Consider the following 17367-nt stretch of genomic DNA (forward strand, 5'->3'; position numbering starts at 1 on the left):
AAACAAAGTGCTCTAAAGGGCTGGGGATACCTGACATTGATACTTAAATGCCAGGCCTAAATATTATAAAGGTCTCACAAGAACTGCCTTGCGGACACAGTAAAGATGTTACAGAAACTCACCCAGAGGGGGAAAAAGAGACTCATTCAAACACAACCACAGTTACCATCTCCCCCTCCACGCCCAATCCCCGCCCTCCACACACACACACACACACACACACACACCACCACCACCACCACCACCACCACCACCACCACCACCACTACCCACCTTTGTAATTCCTACCTGCTTTGTTTTCTGGTTCTTTTCTATTTGATTTGAGGTTTTATTTTGACAGTGCCAGGAATTAAAATCATGTCTTGTACATGCACTTTACCACTGATTCATATTCCCAGCCCTACTTGATTTTTTAAGAACTTTGATACAGCCTGAAGAATCTAAGACTTGTCAAGGCGTGTTTTAGAAGGAAACACACAGAAAACACATTATCACCATATGTTATGAGACCTCGTTTTTTTCCCTCCAGGTCCTTGTCCTGTTTGTTCTGAAAGCCATCTCCTGGATTTATTTGCTTTTAAACAGTTTGGGAGGCCACCCATGGTAATGCATAGCTTAGTGCTGCTCTTTTCAATTCTATTTCGAGGTACACAGGGCAGCTGAGGGCCAGGGATATGACGCAAGTGTTAGAAAACATGCACCCACCTTATGTTCCTAAAGAAATGATTAAATATTTGTTCAAAATCCTTCCTCTACCTGTATAAATACCCACTGAAGCAAAGAGTCAAGCAGGTAGATTTGAGCATTACTTTTGTCTTCTCTCTGCCATGGACTGCAAAACCGTTCTGGCTTTCTTGCAAAGCCAGTGTGACAGAACTTGGCAATGATGCTGCAGGCCTGGGGCCTTCTCTTTCATCACACTAGGACATTAATTTGAGGTTTGTATTCTCTGATCTCAGTGTCTCTTGACATCTTCGACCAAAAGACAGAAACGACTAGTTATAAGATGAATGATTCTGGTGATCTAATGTGCACTGAGTACTTATAGTTGGCAGTGCTGCTGTATATACTGTAGCACTGTAGCACTGTGTTCCATTGTTCATCAATTTGCTCGAGGGAGCACCAGTAACGTCTCCATGTGAGACTTGTTGTTACTGTTTTTGGCATATTGAATATGCCACGGGTAGCTTGCCAGGCTCTGCGGTGCAGGCAGGATACTCTCGGTAGCTTGCTGGACTCTCCGAGAGGGATGGAGGAATTGAACCTGGGTTGACCGCGTGCAAGGCAAATGCCCTACCTGCTGTGCTATCACTCCTAGGGTTTTATTTTTTTTTCCTGGTATAATAACCAGACAGTTCAATCTAATAGCTGGTGCATTAACTTATTGACTGACTTCAATAAACATGGTCCCAGGTGCAGCATCAACCCACCCAACCCACCTTGCAAAGGTCTTGAAGTTCAAGTGAGAGACTGACTACTGCCTTTAAACCAACAGACTTGGGAGTTTATTCTTGTTACATAATATAGCAAATCCAATTCTGCCTAAGACAACAGATAATAGAGAATGAGAAAGATTTGTAGGTGTTGAATTTTGTTGTAAGTACTGCTCAAATATGTTGAGTATATATATGTTATGTATATACATATATATATATGCCTGCTAAACTCTGAGGGGGAAGAATCAAAGTATGCATATATTTCTTCAAGATTGCCTTGCAATATTTTTGCAATATTTACACCGTATTTTTGTAATCTTTGTGTTTCCAAAGCACACATTCCTTCCATCTTATAAACACCAAAGTTGGAATAACTTTTTCTTATTCATCTCCTTGAAGGGATAAAGTGTGTTACATACATATACACCTCAAATACCCAGCATCAGTCTTAATAAATGTTTGTTGAATGTGGGGCTGGAGCAATAACACAGCGGGTAGGGCTTTGCTTTGCATGCAGCTGACCCGGGTTCTATTCCCAGCATCTCATATGGTCCCCCGAGCACTGCCAGGAGTAATTCCTGAGTGCATAGCCAGGAGTAATCCCTGTGCATCACCTGGTGTGACCCAAAAAGCAAAAAAAAAAATTTGTTGAATGTACGAATAAATAATGAAGGAAAGTGTGTGAGTGGATGACAATGCTATGAGAAGTCTGTGCATAAAGCATGAAGACCTTAGGACAGGGTCTGGAGCAATAGCACAGTGAGTAGGGCATTTGCCTTGCACACAACTGACCCAGATTCGATTCTTAGCATCCCATATGGTCCCCCAAGTACCACCAGGAGTAATTCCTGAATGCATGATCCAGGAGTATACCCTGTACATCACTGGGTATGATCCAAAAAGCAAAAAAAAATAAAAGACCTTAGGACAGACAGTCTAAGCCAATATAGACAAATATCAACTTCAACGAGATGGGAAATCTCAGCCAAAAACAAGAATATCAGAAGTGGTCATACACAGGTAAAGCCCTTTGAAGGAAGAAAGTAGTCAACACTGAGCAAAATCATATATGGGGCTGGGGTGTCACACCCAAGCGGATAGAAGCATTAATTCATATAAAAGCATCAACTAATAATACAGATGTTCATTCTGAATTGGTAGAAATTAACAAATTCTTCACTTTAGAGTTCTGCTCAAACATATGTTGACTTCAAATGCTGGTTATTGGATAAAATACCCAGAGAAGCTTGGTAAGAACAGATTTAGTACTATAAAAGAAGGGCTCAGAACAGTGGGTAGGGCATTGGCCTTGCATGCAGCCAAGCTAGGTTCAATTTCTAATACCCCATGTGGTCCCCTAAACTTTGTCAGGAGTGATCTCTGAGTGAGAAAGAGAAGTGAGAAAGTGAGAAAGAAGGGAAAAAGGAGGAGGAAGAGGAGGAACAAGAAAAAAAGGAGGAAGAAGAGAAAGAGAAAAGGAGCCAGAGAGATACCACAGTAATTAAGGCCTTGCCTTACTTGTGGTCAGTCTGGTTTGGATCCCTGGAACCATATATAGTCCCCTGAGCACCATCAGAAGTAATGTCTGAGCACAGAGCCAGGAGTAAGCCCTGGGTATCACTCAGTGTGACCAAAATCACACTTCCTCTCCCCTCCCCTCCCACACACACAAAGAAGAAGAAGAAGAGAAAAAGGAAGAGGTCTAGGTTAAATAGCTGTGGGTGAGAACTGAACGATGTAGAAAAATCACCTGGGAGTCTTATTAGAATATAGACTCTGGTCTGGCGTGGACCCCAAGATCTAAATTCTGCATTTCACAACACCCTTGAGACACTGATACTGCTAATTCATGGACCACACTTTGAGTTTGAGGCTTTTAAAACACCATTTTAAAAAGCTTTAGACATCACACATGATCTCAGGCTGAGTAGAAAGAAAACTATTCTTGTGTTTGGGAACTCCTTTGTGTTAATGAATCTGTTATAACAGGCCAATGTTATTAAAGGAATTTGGATATATAAATGTTTAATTTGGAGTCATGTCACAAAATAACAATGAGAATTATAAATTTTGATGTAAGAAAAAAGGACCTACAATGTTTTACAGTTTAAAGTGATATTCAAAGAAAAAGTTTATAAGTTAGGGAGCTAAGATTTTTATAATTCCAAATTCTTGTAAAAACCACAAGCTGCTAAAAAAATTTTAAGAGAGAAATTATATTTAAATTCAATTATCTTTAGCTCATTTAGCATTTTTAAGAGGAAAATCACTTTAGTAGACAATACTTCTCTTGAGTTCAAGAAAAACTATACTGCTTACCAAATTTTCTATATTCTCCAGCATTATCATTTTTTCCATGTTGTGAAAGAAATAAAAACTAACAGGCCACATGAAGACCATTTGTAATTTTAATGAAATTGGAAATGCAATATTGCTGTTCATAAGTTAATTACTAAAACAAATAATTTTTATTTTAGATGTAGATGAGTGGAAAAGTCTTTAATGCCAAAAAAAAAAAAACTGAGTTCTGTGGAGCATAAATTGAGTTGAGCTGTGTAATAGTTCGCAAAAATCAGTGCAGAAGTGGTTATTGGATAAAATACCCAGAGTGTTATTTTATCCCCATATCCCCATATCCCCAAAGCACTACATTTGCAGGACTCTAGCAGAAACACCCCATCCACTCCCTGCCTCAGATTCTACGATCTTTGGCCTATGTCAACACTCCTGCCAAAGGTTTCATTCTGCAACCCCACTAGGACCAGCCTGAGAGCTCAAGTGAGAAACACATGTCTAGTATGCACAAGACCCTGACTTGAGTCCCTGTTATCACATGACACCCAGGCACTGTAGGCTCAACCCTACTGTACCCAAGCACTGAGTCCAGAGCAGATGAGCATAGTTGGGAGGGACCTGGGCCCCTGAGAATTAAATTTCGCCCCTGTAGAATTAACTTCCAACCAAATTTGTCACTCCCTGCCTTGCCGCAGCAGCCGAAGAGTGGTGTTTATGACGAGAGCAGCCCTCCTTCAGCTAGCAAGGCCACCCTCCTCTCCCGCCTATTAAGCTCCCCGTCAAAAACCCTCCCTGTCCCTTCACCCACAGTTGCCCCTGTCATCGTGTGATCGTGTATTTGATGCCGTTCTTCTTTATTGAACTGTGGCATCCACAAGGGTAAGATTTAGTCACAACTGTACCCTGGGCCTGTTGCAATCCACCCTGACGTTTGTAGGGGATGGGAGAATATTTGGTGTCTCGTGGTGTTCAGGGCTTATTCACATCCACTGGTGCTCAGGAGACCATATGTGTGTCAAGGATCAAGTCAGAGTTAAACGCCTAAAAGATAGGTGCCGGGGCTGGAGCAATAGCACAGCGGGTAGGGTGCTTGCCTTGCACACAGCCAAGCCAGGTTCGAGTCCCAGAGTCCCACATGGTCCCCCAAGCACCATCAAGAATAACTTCTGAGTGCATGTGCCAGGAGTAACCCCTGTGCATCACTAGGTGTGGCCCATAAAGGAAAATAAAAGGTAGGTACCTTAAGTCCTAGAGTTTATGTTTTATAGAATCCATTCCTAGTAGTGCTCAAGGCTCTCCAGGGTTATTTCTGCCCTACTCGAGGTGCCATGCATTTCCAGCATCTTTTCTTGGGGCCTCGAACATGCTGACTAACCACCCCTGACCCCACTTTCTAAAGGCTATCTGCATATAATCCATAGAGCACTTAGGCATGATTATGAATTTTATTCTTCCTAAGACCATACATGAAGATAAAAACTTCTCCCTGGGAGCCAGATAGATAGGAAAACAGGTAAGGCACCTGCCCTGTTTGTGGCAGACCCAGATTCAAACTCTGCCACCTATATAGTCCCCAAAATACTGCCAGGAATTATCCTTGAATATAGAGTCAAAAGCAAGCCCCAAGCACAGACAGGATGGCCCCAAAACAAAATGTAGCAAAAGAAATATAACAGATGTCCACATACTCAAAATATTGCATGTGAAAGTTCAAAGGAACATCATTCACAATAGCCCAAGGATGGAATCACTCAAATATTCATTAATTAGCAGATGAACAAATAAAAGACAGTCTATCTATATAATGGAACATTATTTGGTCATAATAATGAATGAAGTAATGATGCATAGTACAATATAGATAAATGTTGATAATAGCATCCTGAGTAAAACAAGTCAGTCACAAATGGCCATTTCTCTATCCAAGGCCACATTTCTCCCCATAGATGGAAATTTGGCGACAGAAAGGAGATTAGCAATTGCTTAAGGCTGGGACAGAGATAAATATGAAAAAATGGGAAGTGGTAAAATAGAAAATAACTAACTGGTATAGAAAGTCTTTGGGGGGCTGAAGCGATAGTACAGCATGTAGGGCATTTGCCTTTCATGCAGCGGATCCAGGTTTGATCCCCGTGTCCCATAAGTCCCCTAAGCACTGCCAGAATAATTCCTGAGTGCAAAGCTAGGAGTAACCCCTGAGCATCACTGCATGTGACCCAAAATTTTAAAAAAGGAAGTCTTCTTGAGGTGATAAAATATTCTAAAATTGTCTGTGATGATGTTTTCCTTCATCTATGAGTATATTCATAAATTTACTAGTTACATGTTTAAGTGAGTAAATTTTATAGTATATTTATTCTATTCTAATAAAGCTATAAAAGATTACCCTACAAGAGAAAAGCAGAGAAGAAAGAAAGAAAGAAAGAAAGAAAGAAAGAAAGAAAGAAAGAAAGAAAGAAAGAAAGAAAGAAAGAAAGAAAGAAAGAAAGAAAGAAAGAAAGAAAGAAGGAAAACCCACTTAATGCATTATTTTAATGGGATCTCTTTTACTGTGCTCAAAGATTTCTAAGTACTGAAGTACTCAACAGTGTGCTTTAAAATCATTAGCTCTCAAGCCTCGAAATTAAAGAAAATGAAGTGTTAAGGGAAACAGACTTTTAAAAATGGCATCAGTGTGGGGCTGGAGTGATAGCACAGCAAGTAGGGCGTTTGCCTTGCACAAGGCCTACCCGGGTTCGATCCTCGGCATACCATATGGTCCCCCAAGCACCGCCAGGAGTAATTCCTGAGTGCAAAGCCAGGAATAACCCCTGAGCATCGCTGGGTGTGACCCAAAAAGCAAAAAAAATAAATGACATCAGTGTGACTGAGGGAGATTCTATTAGATGGAGCTGTACTCAAGGTAAAAACTATAAACTTGGACAAAAACAAAAATACTATACACACATAAAACAACAAAGACCACTTAGGTCTTTTTCCAGGTATTTTTTTCATCTTCACTGAGAACAGGCTACAGTTAGTACCTGAGGCCAGGCAACTAAACACCCAATGCAGAAACTGCATCTCTACAAAGCACCTTCCACTCCTTTGACCATCCTTCCTGCATCTCTTACGCCCTCCTCTTTCCTTGTCTCTTAAAAACTAGGTATGGTGGTTGTCCATAGCTTTACCTCAGGACACGCTCTTCACAGTTCACCTAGTTCTGCTTTTTCAACAACCCTGAGACTCCCAACTTCATTAATCTTCTCAGGTCTCCCTTCCCAATTTCCCTTCTGGAGACTTCTAGCATCAGACCAGTAATAGTGAATGGGGAGTTATACTCTAATATCCGCACATAAGCCAAAAATCAAACTGTATTGCAATTTATCTTAGGAACACAGCATATGGGAGTTCCTATACTCCTTTATTTCTTGGCCAAGTCTGTACTGCTGAATTTGGTCAAGATAAAAGATACTTACACTGTGATTTCACTGTATTTGGAGGTTGCACAGATATCACTAATTTAACATATACATCCTGAGCTAGAGAGATTGTAGAGCAGATAGAGCAATTGTCTTAAAAATAGCTGGACCAACTGCCATCCCTCAAGCACTGCCAGGAGTAATCCCTGAGAATAGAGCCACAAAAAAGCCCTGAGCACCATTGGGATTGACCAAACCAAAACAAGTTATTGTACGGTAACTTTGTACAATAACTGGTGGCACCAAAATCATCCTGGTTGCCCAAATCAGAAATCTAGGAGTCAGTCTGGACCCACATCCCTGAAAGCAAAATCCAATCAATCCTAATTTCTGTTGCTTCTAATGTTTCAAATGCTCCATTTCAAGTCTCTCTTAAACCATTGCAGGTAGCCCCATTTTTTTTCTCTCTGACTTCATTTTTCTGTCTCTTATCCTCAGTACCTTATGTCCAGGACTATTGTCACCTGCAAATGCTAATATGACCTGAATTTTTCCTGGCTGGAAGATCTTCCAATGATAAACTATAAGCCCAAGTAGTGGCTTTTAAGCATTTTGTAGCAGCAATGTGTTCTTTTCAAATAAACTTCACATAAGCTTCTAATATTTACAAATAGATGTGAGCTCTAGTTTATTAATTTTATTAATTTAGGGCTTTAAACATACCACCTATAAAGTAACCAATGACAAAATAATAGCTTTAGTGAAAAACTCGACATGATTGATTCAACATTCTTTAAATTAAATCAACATTCTTTAGCTATTTATCTGCTTTATTTAACAGCACACAGTTTAGAAAATGTGAATTCATAGCAATTGGTAAATAATCATGATAAGATTTGGGCTTTCCCTTCCAACAATTAACCTTTTAAACTTAGTATATTGATCATCTAAATATAGATAGCATATCTAAATACAAATAAATTCATCTTACAGGACAAATTACTTGGCTTACGATCTCTGCTTAGTAAAAATTTGTATATAATACTTCATTCCAGTATAAAATAAAATCTACTTTTTTAAATAGAATGTCTGGGGCCAAGATGATTACTCCTTGGTACAGTACATGACATGCACATGTGAAGCACTGAGTTTTAGTCCCAGAACTGCAGTAATAGTAACAATGAGAAATCAAAACAAATATTGGTGTGATCCTTGAGTCCCCTCAAAATCTTAGTTCTGGGACTGGAGAGATAGCACAGCGGGTAGGGTGTTTGCCTTATACATGGCCGACCTGAGTTCGATTCCCAGCATCCCATATGGTCCCCCGTGCACCACCAGGAGTAATTCCTGAGTGCATGAGCAGGAGTAACCCCTGTGCAATGCCAGTTGTGACCCAAAAAAGCAAAAAAATAAAAAATAAATCTTAGTTCTATGGGATAGAATTTGAAAACCAATAACTTAGGTGCTAAACCCTAAATCTCTTAGTATGATATGTAAGATCTGGTGTTATTTGGACTTTATCGCTCTAGCTTCTTTTCCCACCAGTGCCAAATTTCATGCGATGTCCTAAATTCATCTCTATTTTCTATTCCTTTGTCCCCAAACTTATGTACCTCTCATCAAAATGTGTTCCCTGAATTCTCAGTTAGTCCTCTCAAATATGAGATCCTAAGAAATAAGACTAATTTAACCATCCTTAAGTTGAGAAATTTTCAAAATGCCTGCTACAATAATTCAATTCTAAATGTTTTTAATGAGTTAATTTATTAATTCAAATTAATGATAATAACTTGTAGAGTGGCAACAATGATGGAAACTGTAAGTTTTCATTTGACAGTCAACAGAGAATTTTCTCATTGCATACATTTAAATAAGCACAAATAAGCTCAAAGTTTAAATAAGCACAAAATAGGAGAAACTCAGAAATCTTGATACTTTTTATCCTATCTTTGTTTTTCTTTAATAACGGCTTCACTCACCCACAAAGGAAAGCAGGACAACCAACAGGACGATGAGCGCACAGATACACGGAATCAGGACCAGCAGTAGGAAACGGAGAATGTTCGCAGCCACCAGCTTCTGAGAGCAGTCACCACTCACATTATTGTCATCAGCTCCCAAGACCTAAAGTAGAGGAGGAAAAAGAAATGTGACTGTAATTTTGTGAATAAAATCCATATACAGCACGATATTTGAGAGGGCAGCTATTCATTCCTGATAGTAATATTCCCCAAGGATTTTGTTTTGGTTTGGTTTTGTGTCACACTCAGCGGTATCCAGGGCTTACTACTGACTCTAGGTTCAGGGATCACTCCTGGCAGGCTCTGGAGACCATACATGGTGAAGGAATTGAACCCAGGTCAGCCCTGTGCAAGGCAAGTGCCCTACCCACTGTACTATCTCTCTGGCACCCAAAAGTTTTTATTCTGAGTACCTTAAGAACAAGTTAGTCACCAAATCATATTAATTTAAATTTTTATCTATACATTATTTGCACTACAGAACATATACTCATTGCTGATTGCTGAGATAGACTTTAATTTTCATAGCATTCAACTGTGATTTTTTTTTAAGTTGCTAATTCAGCATCATTGTATTGTATTGTATTGTACTGTGAATTACTGTAATGAGAACTCAGATTAGCCCAAACTATAAGCAAACACTACTTAAAGCATGGGTAATAAAGTATCGGTATGCCTGTATAGACAGGACATTATCCAGACTTCAACGTTTGTCTCAGTCCTAAGCCAGATTTTCAAAAATATAGATAAATAAAGTTTTCAACATTAATAACTCAGCAAGCTTTAAAGTTACTGACCATGTAGTTAGTGACAAGTTGAACAATGAGAAGGATTCTGGTTGGTTGGCCAGTCACACACTGACAGTCTCTCGGGACTTTCCCTGTGTCTGTTTGTGAGAGGTTGATGAGGTATCACAGTGACAGAGTTCAGACAAAGTTCTTTTTAAATGCTCTAAATTTGTGCTTAGTTCAATCGCTTGCCAGAAACAATGTCTGAAAATTTATTTATAACAAATAGATATTTTAGTAGTATTTTTCTAGAGCTGTCTGAGGTAGAACTAGAAGTGATTTAGTCACTCACTAGGAGAAGCATTTTTGTCCCATAATGAAGGTGCTTCTCGTGGTTCTCTGTTGGACTTCTGACTCTCCTTGCATTCCCGACTCTAACAGTTCCAAAAAGCCAGCTTTAGCCTCTGTGAAACCATTCATGTAAATCTCTCTTGAGCCTTGAGCTTGCAAATTATGTGTTTCCTATGCCTAGTGGCTAACAGCATCTCTTCTCAATATACTCAAAACAAAGCTAAATGCATTCTCTAGCTCTAAATGCAAACTGATTCTTCTGACTTCCAGATTAGTAATAACAAAACTCCAAGAGACCAGAAGCTTCTCCCTTCTCTATCACCCTCCCTTTGCATGCATTACCAGATCTGGTTGATTCATCCCGCTATATAAATCTAATTTTTCAAGGGACTGACTCATGACATAAGAGCCTTTTCATAATCAGAAAATTGTTCCGATAGAAGGGTCCTGTGTTTGATCATTTCCTACAAAGAAGACAATGTTGATGAATTCTTATAAACTACAAGACATATATGAGACTTTATTCCTGCTTTATTGCTTCTACCTCAGAATCAAAGGGCTGGATTGATAGCACAGTGGTAGGGCATTTACCTTGCACTCGACCGACCCACGTTTGATTCTGATATGCCAAAAACAGTAACAATAAGTCTTAAGAAGGAGACATTACTGGTGACCGCTCAAGCAAATCAATGAGCAATGGGATGACAGTGACAGTGATACCTCAGAATCAATTTCTATTCTACACTAATGAGCAATGATAGCCCCATATACTTTGATGCAATGACATCCTCTCTAATTTTAAGAATTCTTCAGGAGATACAACATTTTAAAGCACATATGATATTAGCTTGAGTATAGTATCAGATCCTAGGCTAATAACTTGATTTGTCTATTTCCAGCTACAATCAATTTATCTGTGAGATAATGTGAGATCTCTCAGAGTTCATTTACCATTTGGTCTGCAAGAAGACATGACACTAACAATGCAACGTGAGATCTGAAATTGCACATTGATTACAATACGAACATCGGTAAGTGATGCCTTTCAGAAGTGGAAATAAACTGTATCCATAAAAAGCAAGTGTGGAACTGCAACAGTGACAACAAAACTTAATTATTTCGTTTATTCAACAAGGAGTTCTTAAAAACCTACTAAATACAACAAAGATCGTTATAGTTATTACATAAAGCTGCCATTTCCCTATAATAACACTAGGCATCTCAAGAATCTTACAGTCTTGCCAGAAAGTTTCCCAACCCCTGATATGGAGAACAATGAATTTGCACGAGTAAGTATTTACATATTTAACATATTATCATATGTAGTGGTCATATCCTTTTAAATTAAAGTATGGTTTCTCTTAAGAAAATCACTCTTTTAAGGGCCAGAGTGATAGCACAGCTGGTAGGGCATTTGCCTTGCACGCAGATGACCCGGGTTTGATTCCCAGCATCCCATATGGTCTCCTGAGCACCGCCAGGAGTGATTCCTGAGTGCAAAGCCAGGAGTAACCCTGAGCACCGCCGGGTGTGACCCAAAAAGGAAAGAAGGAAGGAAGGAAGGAAGGAAGGAAGGAAGGAAGGAAGGAAGGAAGGAAGGAAGGAAGGAAGGAAGGAAGGAAGGGAGGGAGGGAGGGAGGGAGGGAGGGAGGGAGGGAGGGAGGGAGGGAGGAAGGAAGGAAGAAGGAAGGAAGGAAGGAAGGAAGGAAGGAAGGAAGGAAGGAAGGAAGGAAGGAAGGAAGGAAGGAAGGAAGGAAGGAAGGAAGGAAGGGAGGGAGGGAGGGAGGGAGGGAGGAAGGAAGGGAGGGAGGGAGGGAGGGAGGGAGGGAGGGAGGGAGGGAGAGAGAGAGAAAGAGAGAAAGAAAGAAAGAAAGAAAGAAAGAGAGAGAGAAAGAAAGAAAGAAAGAAAGAAAGAAAGAAAGAAAGAAAGAAAGAAAGAAAGAAAGAAAGAAAGAAAGAAAGAAAGAAAGAAAGAAAGAAAGAAAGAAAGAAAGAAAGAAAGAAAGAAAGAAAGAAAGAAAGAAAGAAAGAAAGAAAGAAAGAAAGGAAAGAAAGAAAATCCCTTTTTTAGTAAGAGCCACCCAATGTTTGACCCAGCAGAACAGGCCAGACAATGCAGTGCTCAGGGATCACTAGAGCTCCAGCCAGCATTGATTGCCCAAGGTGGCCACACAGTTCCAGGGATTAAAACTGAGGTACCAGCACACGCTAGTCATGTGCTCAGTAGCTTGCTTTCTCCCCAGGCCAAGATAATGCCATGTTTCTATCTTCTTTAAAGGACATTAGTAAAGCCCGATAGAACTGTGCCGGGGAAAACTTAGCAGGCAAAAGTGACTTACTATTGCTACAACACATAATTACTCTACAAAAGACTCAAAGATTTTTTTTAAGTAACAAAAATAGAGGACAAAAAATTATTAGAAATATATTTACATTAGAAGAAAGGAAAGCAAATGTTTCAGCAATATTCAAACTGAAGTAGAAGTATAATATGCACTAAAAACTTGAAAAATCAAGTATGCATCAGGTCACTAGAAGAGGGAAGCCAAATGTAATCCTTCTTCTGTGAAAACATAATCATAGTATATATAATTTCTAACTCAGTTGTTTCTCTTTATAGTTATGTAAATATAATCCTTTTCTCCTCAATGTATGCCTGACATCTGGAACAACATTTGAACACAATCAGAAATGGATTAATATCTATTGAATAAATGAATGAATTCAATTATATAAACAATTGATCTGTACATAATTATGCAAATAGCTACTTTGTTTTTAATGGCATATATTTTACAAAGTCTATTACTGAATCATCAAAAAGTACTTGGACTAGAAAATGTATTTTGGAAAAATGTAAAAATATTTCCCTTTTAGGGAAACATATGAAAATGAACGAAATAAGCTTTCACTAGGACTATTAGTACAATTCCATACTCACTCATACTTCCTATTAGGAACTTGAAGTCATAAAATTTTGTTTCAAAATCACTGTCACTGTCACTGTCATCCCGCTCATCAATTTGCTCAAGCAGGCACCAATAATGTCTTCATTGTTACTGTTGTTACTGTTTGGGGCATATCGAATATGCCACGGATAGCTTGCCAGGCTCTGCCATGCAGGCAGGATACTCTCGGTAGCTTGCCAGGCTCTCTGAGAGGGACAGAGGAATCGAACCCGGGTCAGCCATGTGCAAGGCAAATGCCCTACCCGAGGTGCTATTGCTCCAGCCCATTTCAAAACATAAACAAGAATATTTTATTATAAACCAAAATTTCTCAAAAGTATTTTAACTTCTTTTTTATTTTTATTTATTTATTTTTTTAAAAATTCTTTTATTAATTCACCATGTGGAAAGTTACAAAGCGTTCAGGTTAAAGTCTCAGTTATACAATGCTCAAACACCCATCCCTTCAGCAGTGCACATATTCCACCACCAAGAATCACGATATACCTCCCCCCTTCCCCCCACCTCCTCAGCCCCCCACCCCGCATGTGTAACTGGTAAATTTCACTTTACTTTCACTTTACTTTGATTACATTCAATATTTAAACAAAAAAAATCACTATTATTGATTTGGAGTTTCTCCCCCCTAAAGTCCATCTGCTGAAAAGAAAGCATTTGGTAATTTGTTTTCCATTGCTGAGAATGAAGAGATATGAGGTCAGGAGGCAGCACTAGCAGCAGCATAGTTTTGGATTTCTGTGTTTTAGTATTTTAGTAACTAAGTCCAGAGAAATGTCTGCCAGGAATCGCAACATTGTAAGCTTGTACCTCTCAGCTACTTTATATTCCACATATGAGTGCAATCTTTCTGTGTCTGTCTCTTTCTTTCTGACTCATTTCACTCAGCATGATACTTTCCATGTTGATCCACTTATATGCAAATTTCATGACTTCACTGCTGGTGGGAATGCCGACTGGTTCAGCCCTTTTGGAAAACAATATGGACGATTCTCAAAAAGTTAGAAATTAAGCTCCCATTTGACCCAGCAATACTACTCCTGGGAATATATCCCGTAGAGGCAAAAAGGTATAGTAGAGATGACATCTGCATTTCCATGTTCATTGCCGCTCTGTTTACAATAGCCACAATATGGAAAAAACCAGAGTGCCCGAAAACAGATGATTGGCTAAAGAAACTCTGGTATATTTACACAATGGAATACTACGTAGCTGTCAGTATTTTAACTTCTGACCCTAACTTTACCTTCCTTCATTAAGGCCAAAATGATATGAACTCACCCTCCCCCACACTGCCTCACCAATCTATCTGATGAGATTCCCAATACACCTACCATAATGCATTAGCCCAACCCTTTCTTGATTATTCACAGTGTAGTTAACTCACCCTATAAAATCCTTATTCCAAAGTCCAGCATTCTGGACTCTCCCTCAGGAGTACCCCCATTCCATAAATAATTTAATAAATCCTTTGCTTTCTAAATATGGTCTCTCTCCTTGGATTATTTCTCCAAAGGCAAAAGACTTGGTGAGTGGGCTAAGGCTGCTCACTTTCCAATCCTTCAACCCTAAAGAATAAAATCTCATTCCAACTCATATTCCTGAACTCCCCTGAGACCTAGGTTCTGGGAGGGGAGGGACAAGCTCTCAGGCTGCACAGATCAAGCTGACTTGAATACAGTCTGATAGTGCCTTTAGAGGTCTGACAGGACAGCTGACCACACAGAGAAGTAATTCACCAGGCTCTTCATTCATTCCAGGAAGCCTAGTTGAAACCAGCCTTCCACAATAGCGTAGTTTAAAGTTGAAACTATGAATGACCACAAGCTCATATTTCATCTGATAACCACTGCCAAAGTAGGGCTAGGCTACTCTTGGCATTCACTGAAAAGTCTCTGTGAATCTCTCAACACCACAGCAAACAATACAAAACCATGATTATAGACTACTTATTTCTCATAAATCCATTTGCCAAAGCCCAAATCCTTTAAGAAGTAATGCATATTTCCCATCATTCAGAAAGTTTTCCTAGATGATTCAGAGAGAAGTAATCTCACTGTTTCACTTGAATCTCTAGTATGTGGCAGAGACTAACTAATCCCTCGTGTGTAGCCTTATCTTTGATGTCTCAGAAGTAGAACTGTAAAATTTGGTAGTGCCAAATTTTAAGACACTTCCCAGCTTTTCTTACAGCTATGTGAGGTCATGTGGCTGTGGTCTGGACATAGCAGCAGCAAATGTAGCTCAAGAAGTATTCTCAAATAGAGGGGTGTAGAATAACATTGGTTTGTCCTTTCTGCCTTGCCACAGGGAGCTTATGGTTATTGAGTTACTCCCATCACAGTGCTCCCATTTCTCTGTTTTTTTTTTTGTTTTTGGGTCACACCTGGCAATGCACAGGGGTTACTCCTGGCTCTGCACTCAGGAATCACCCCTGGCGGTGCTCAGGGGACCATATGGGATGCTGGGATTTGAACCCGGGTCGGCCGCATGCAAGGCAAACGCCCTACCAGCTATGCTATAACTCCAGCCCCCTCTCTGTGTTTATTTGTAGCTTCTTTCTTTGTGCTCTGCTTCCCCAACTGGTCAATTACCTTTATCTCCTAATCAGACTCTGTTAACTTCTAAATATTGCTTTTCTCTTCTCCTTAAGTTCTTTGCATAGTTAATTCAGAGCAATTTCCTTTTTGTATACAGTTAGACAGTTAATGCTGTGCTTTTGTAACTTGGGAGTTAATTGACTCTGAATGATACTCACTCCTGAGCATCTGTTCTCTCAACTTAAGCCTCAGGGTCCCAACAAGGGACTGGATGAACCCAGGGCAAGCTGTGAGCTACCCTGACATTGAAATAGGCCGGGCCAAATTGCCATAATATATTAAACTCTTAAGTATAAATTAAGAGCATGGACATGGACAAATTCTCTCATGATCCAAAAAGTACAACTAGATAGGACCCTGCTAGGGTTAGGAAAGATTAATCTGGCCTGAGCACTGTAGTCTGAGATCTACAGTGAGATGTCCCCAGGAGAGCCACCCTACAAAGCTTAATGTATCTCTTACTGTGTCCATGCAAAATAACTAATATTAAGAAGTGATTTCACTGTGTTACTGTCACTGTCATCCCATTGATCATCAATTTGCTCAAGCAAGCACCAGTAACATCTCCATTCATTCTAGCCCTGAGATTTTAGCAGCCTTTCTTTACTCGTTCTTCCCAGCGGTGCTGTATTAGAGGCTCTTTCAGGGTAAGGGGAATGAGACCCATCATTGTTACTGTATTTGGCATATCGAATACACCACGGAGAGCTCGCCAGGCTCTGCCGTGCGGGCAGGATGCTCTTGGTAACTTGCCAGGTTCTCTGAGAGGGAGAACTAGGCTATAAAAGGTCACGCAGCAGCAAAGTAAATGCAACCATGTGCTTCCAGGAGCGTTGTTTTAGACTCTGGATCTTGGCTGTTGATGGGATTACACTGAATGAGGGGGGCAGGGTGCAGTTTGTGGGTGTGGCTGCCAAGCTACTGGAAAATAGGGGGTCTGGGTGGAGGAGGCCCAGTCTCAATCCAAGCAGGCTTGGAGATCTCCGCCCCGGGTCCTGCACACCTGCGTCCCTCTGCCGATTCCTTCATCCTTGAGGCTCATCCAAACTTGTGTGGAGAGGGGCCTTGAGCATGGATGTGGCTGGGTTCTGGAGGTCTTTGCTGGGGCTCTGCTTGGGGCGGGGAGGGAAACTCAACCCACCCCCTCTGGGGGGCCCAGGTGAAGACAGCCAGGTGCAGGGGCAAGAGACTCTCTTCTGGGAGCATTGTTTTATAGTCAATTAAATCAAAAAGTAGAATTAAGATGTAATTAAGATGTTAATTAAGTTATTGGGCTAAGGAGCTGAGAAACACCTGCAGGAGCCATTTCTGCCCTTGAGCCTGATCAGCAATCAGGAAGAGTTTTGATATGTTGATTCTGCTCCCCCCAATGCGGGGAGTTGGAGAGAGAGGAGAGACCTGGCTGTGGGGTGGAGCACAGAGAGATAGAGGAGATGGGAATGAGGAGCAGTGTGAGACCAGAATGGGGAGCTTGGTGAGACTGGAACAGGCGCATGGGGAGAATGGAATAAACGGCAATTGATCAACCACCCTGCCCCTCATTTCCTCCTTCGTCCGCCCATGGCATCG

The 17367-nt window shown here is 40.4% G+C and overlaps 1 protein-coding gene across 1 annotated transcript in view; it reads right to left on the minus strand.

Moving 5' to 3' along the window:
- CORIN (corin, serine peptidase) overlaps positions 1 to 17367 on the minus strand; it is a 246600-nt gene that overhangs the window by 201566 nt on the left and 27667 nt on the right. Inside the window, exon 2 of the mRNA XM_055140495.1 lies at positions 9112 to 9256. Within this exon, the coding sequence (XP_054996470.1) occupies positions 9112 to 9256 (145 nt within the window). The remainder of the gene's footprint in view (positions 1 to 9111; positions 9257 to 17367) is intronic.

Source organism: Sorex araneus, chromosome 5, assembly GCF_027595985.1.
Source record: "Sorex araneus isolate mSorAra2 chromosome 5, mSorAra2.pri, whole genome shotgun sequence".
In the NCBI taxonomy this organism is placed as follows: Eukaryota; Metazoa; Chordata; class Mammalia; order Eulipotyphla; family Soricidae; genus Sorex; species Sorex araneus.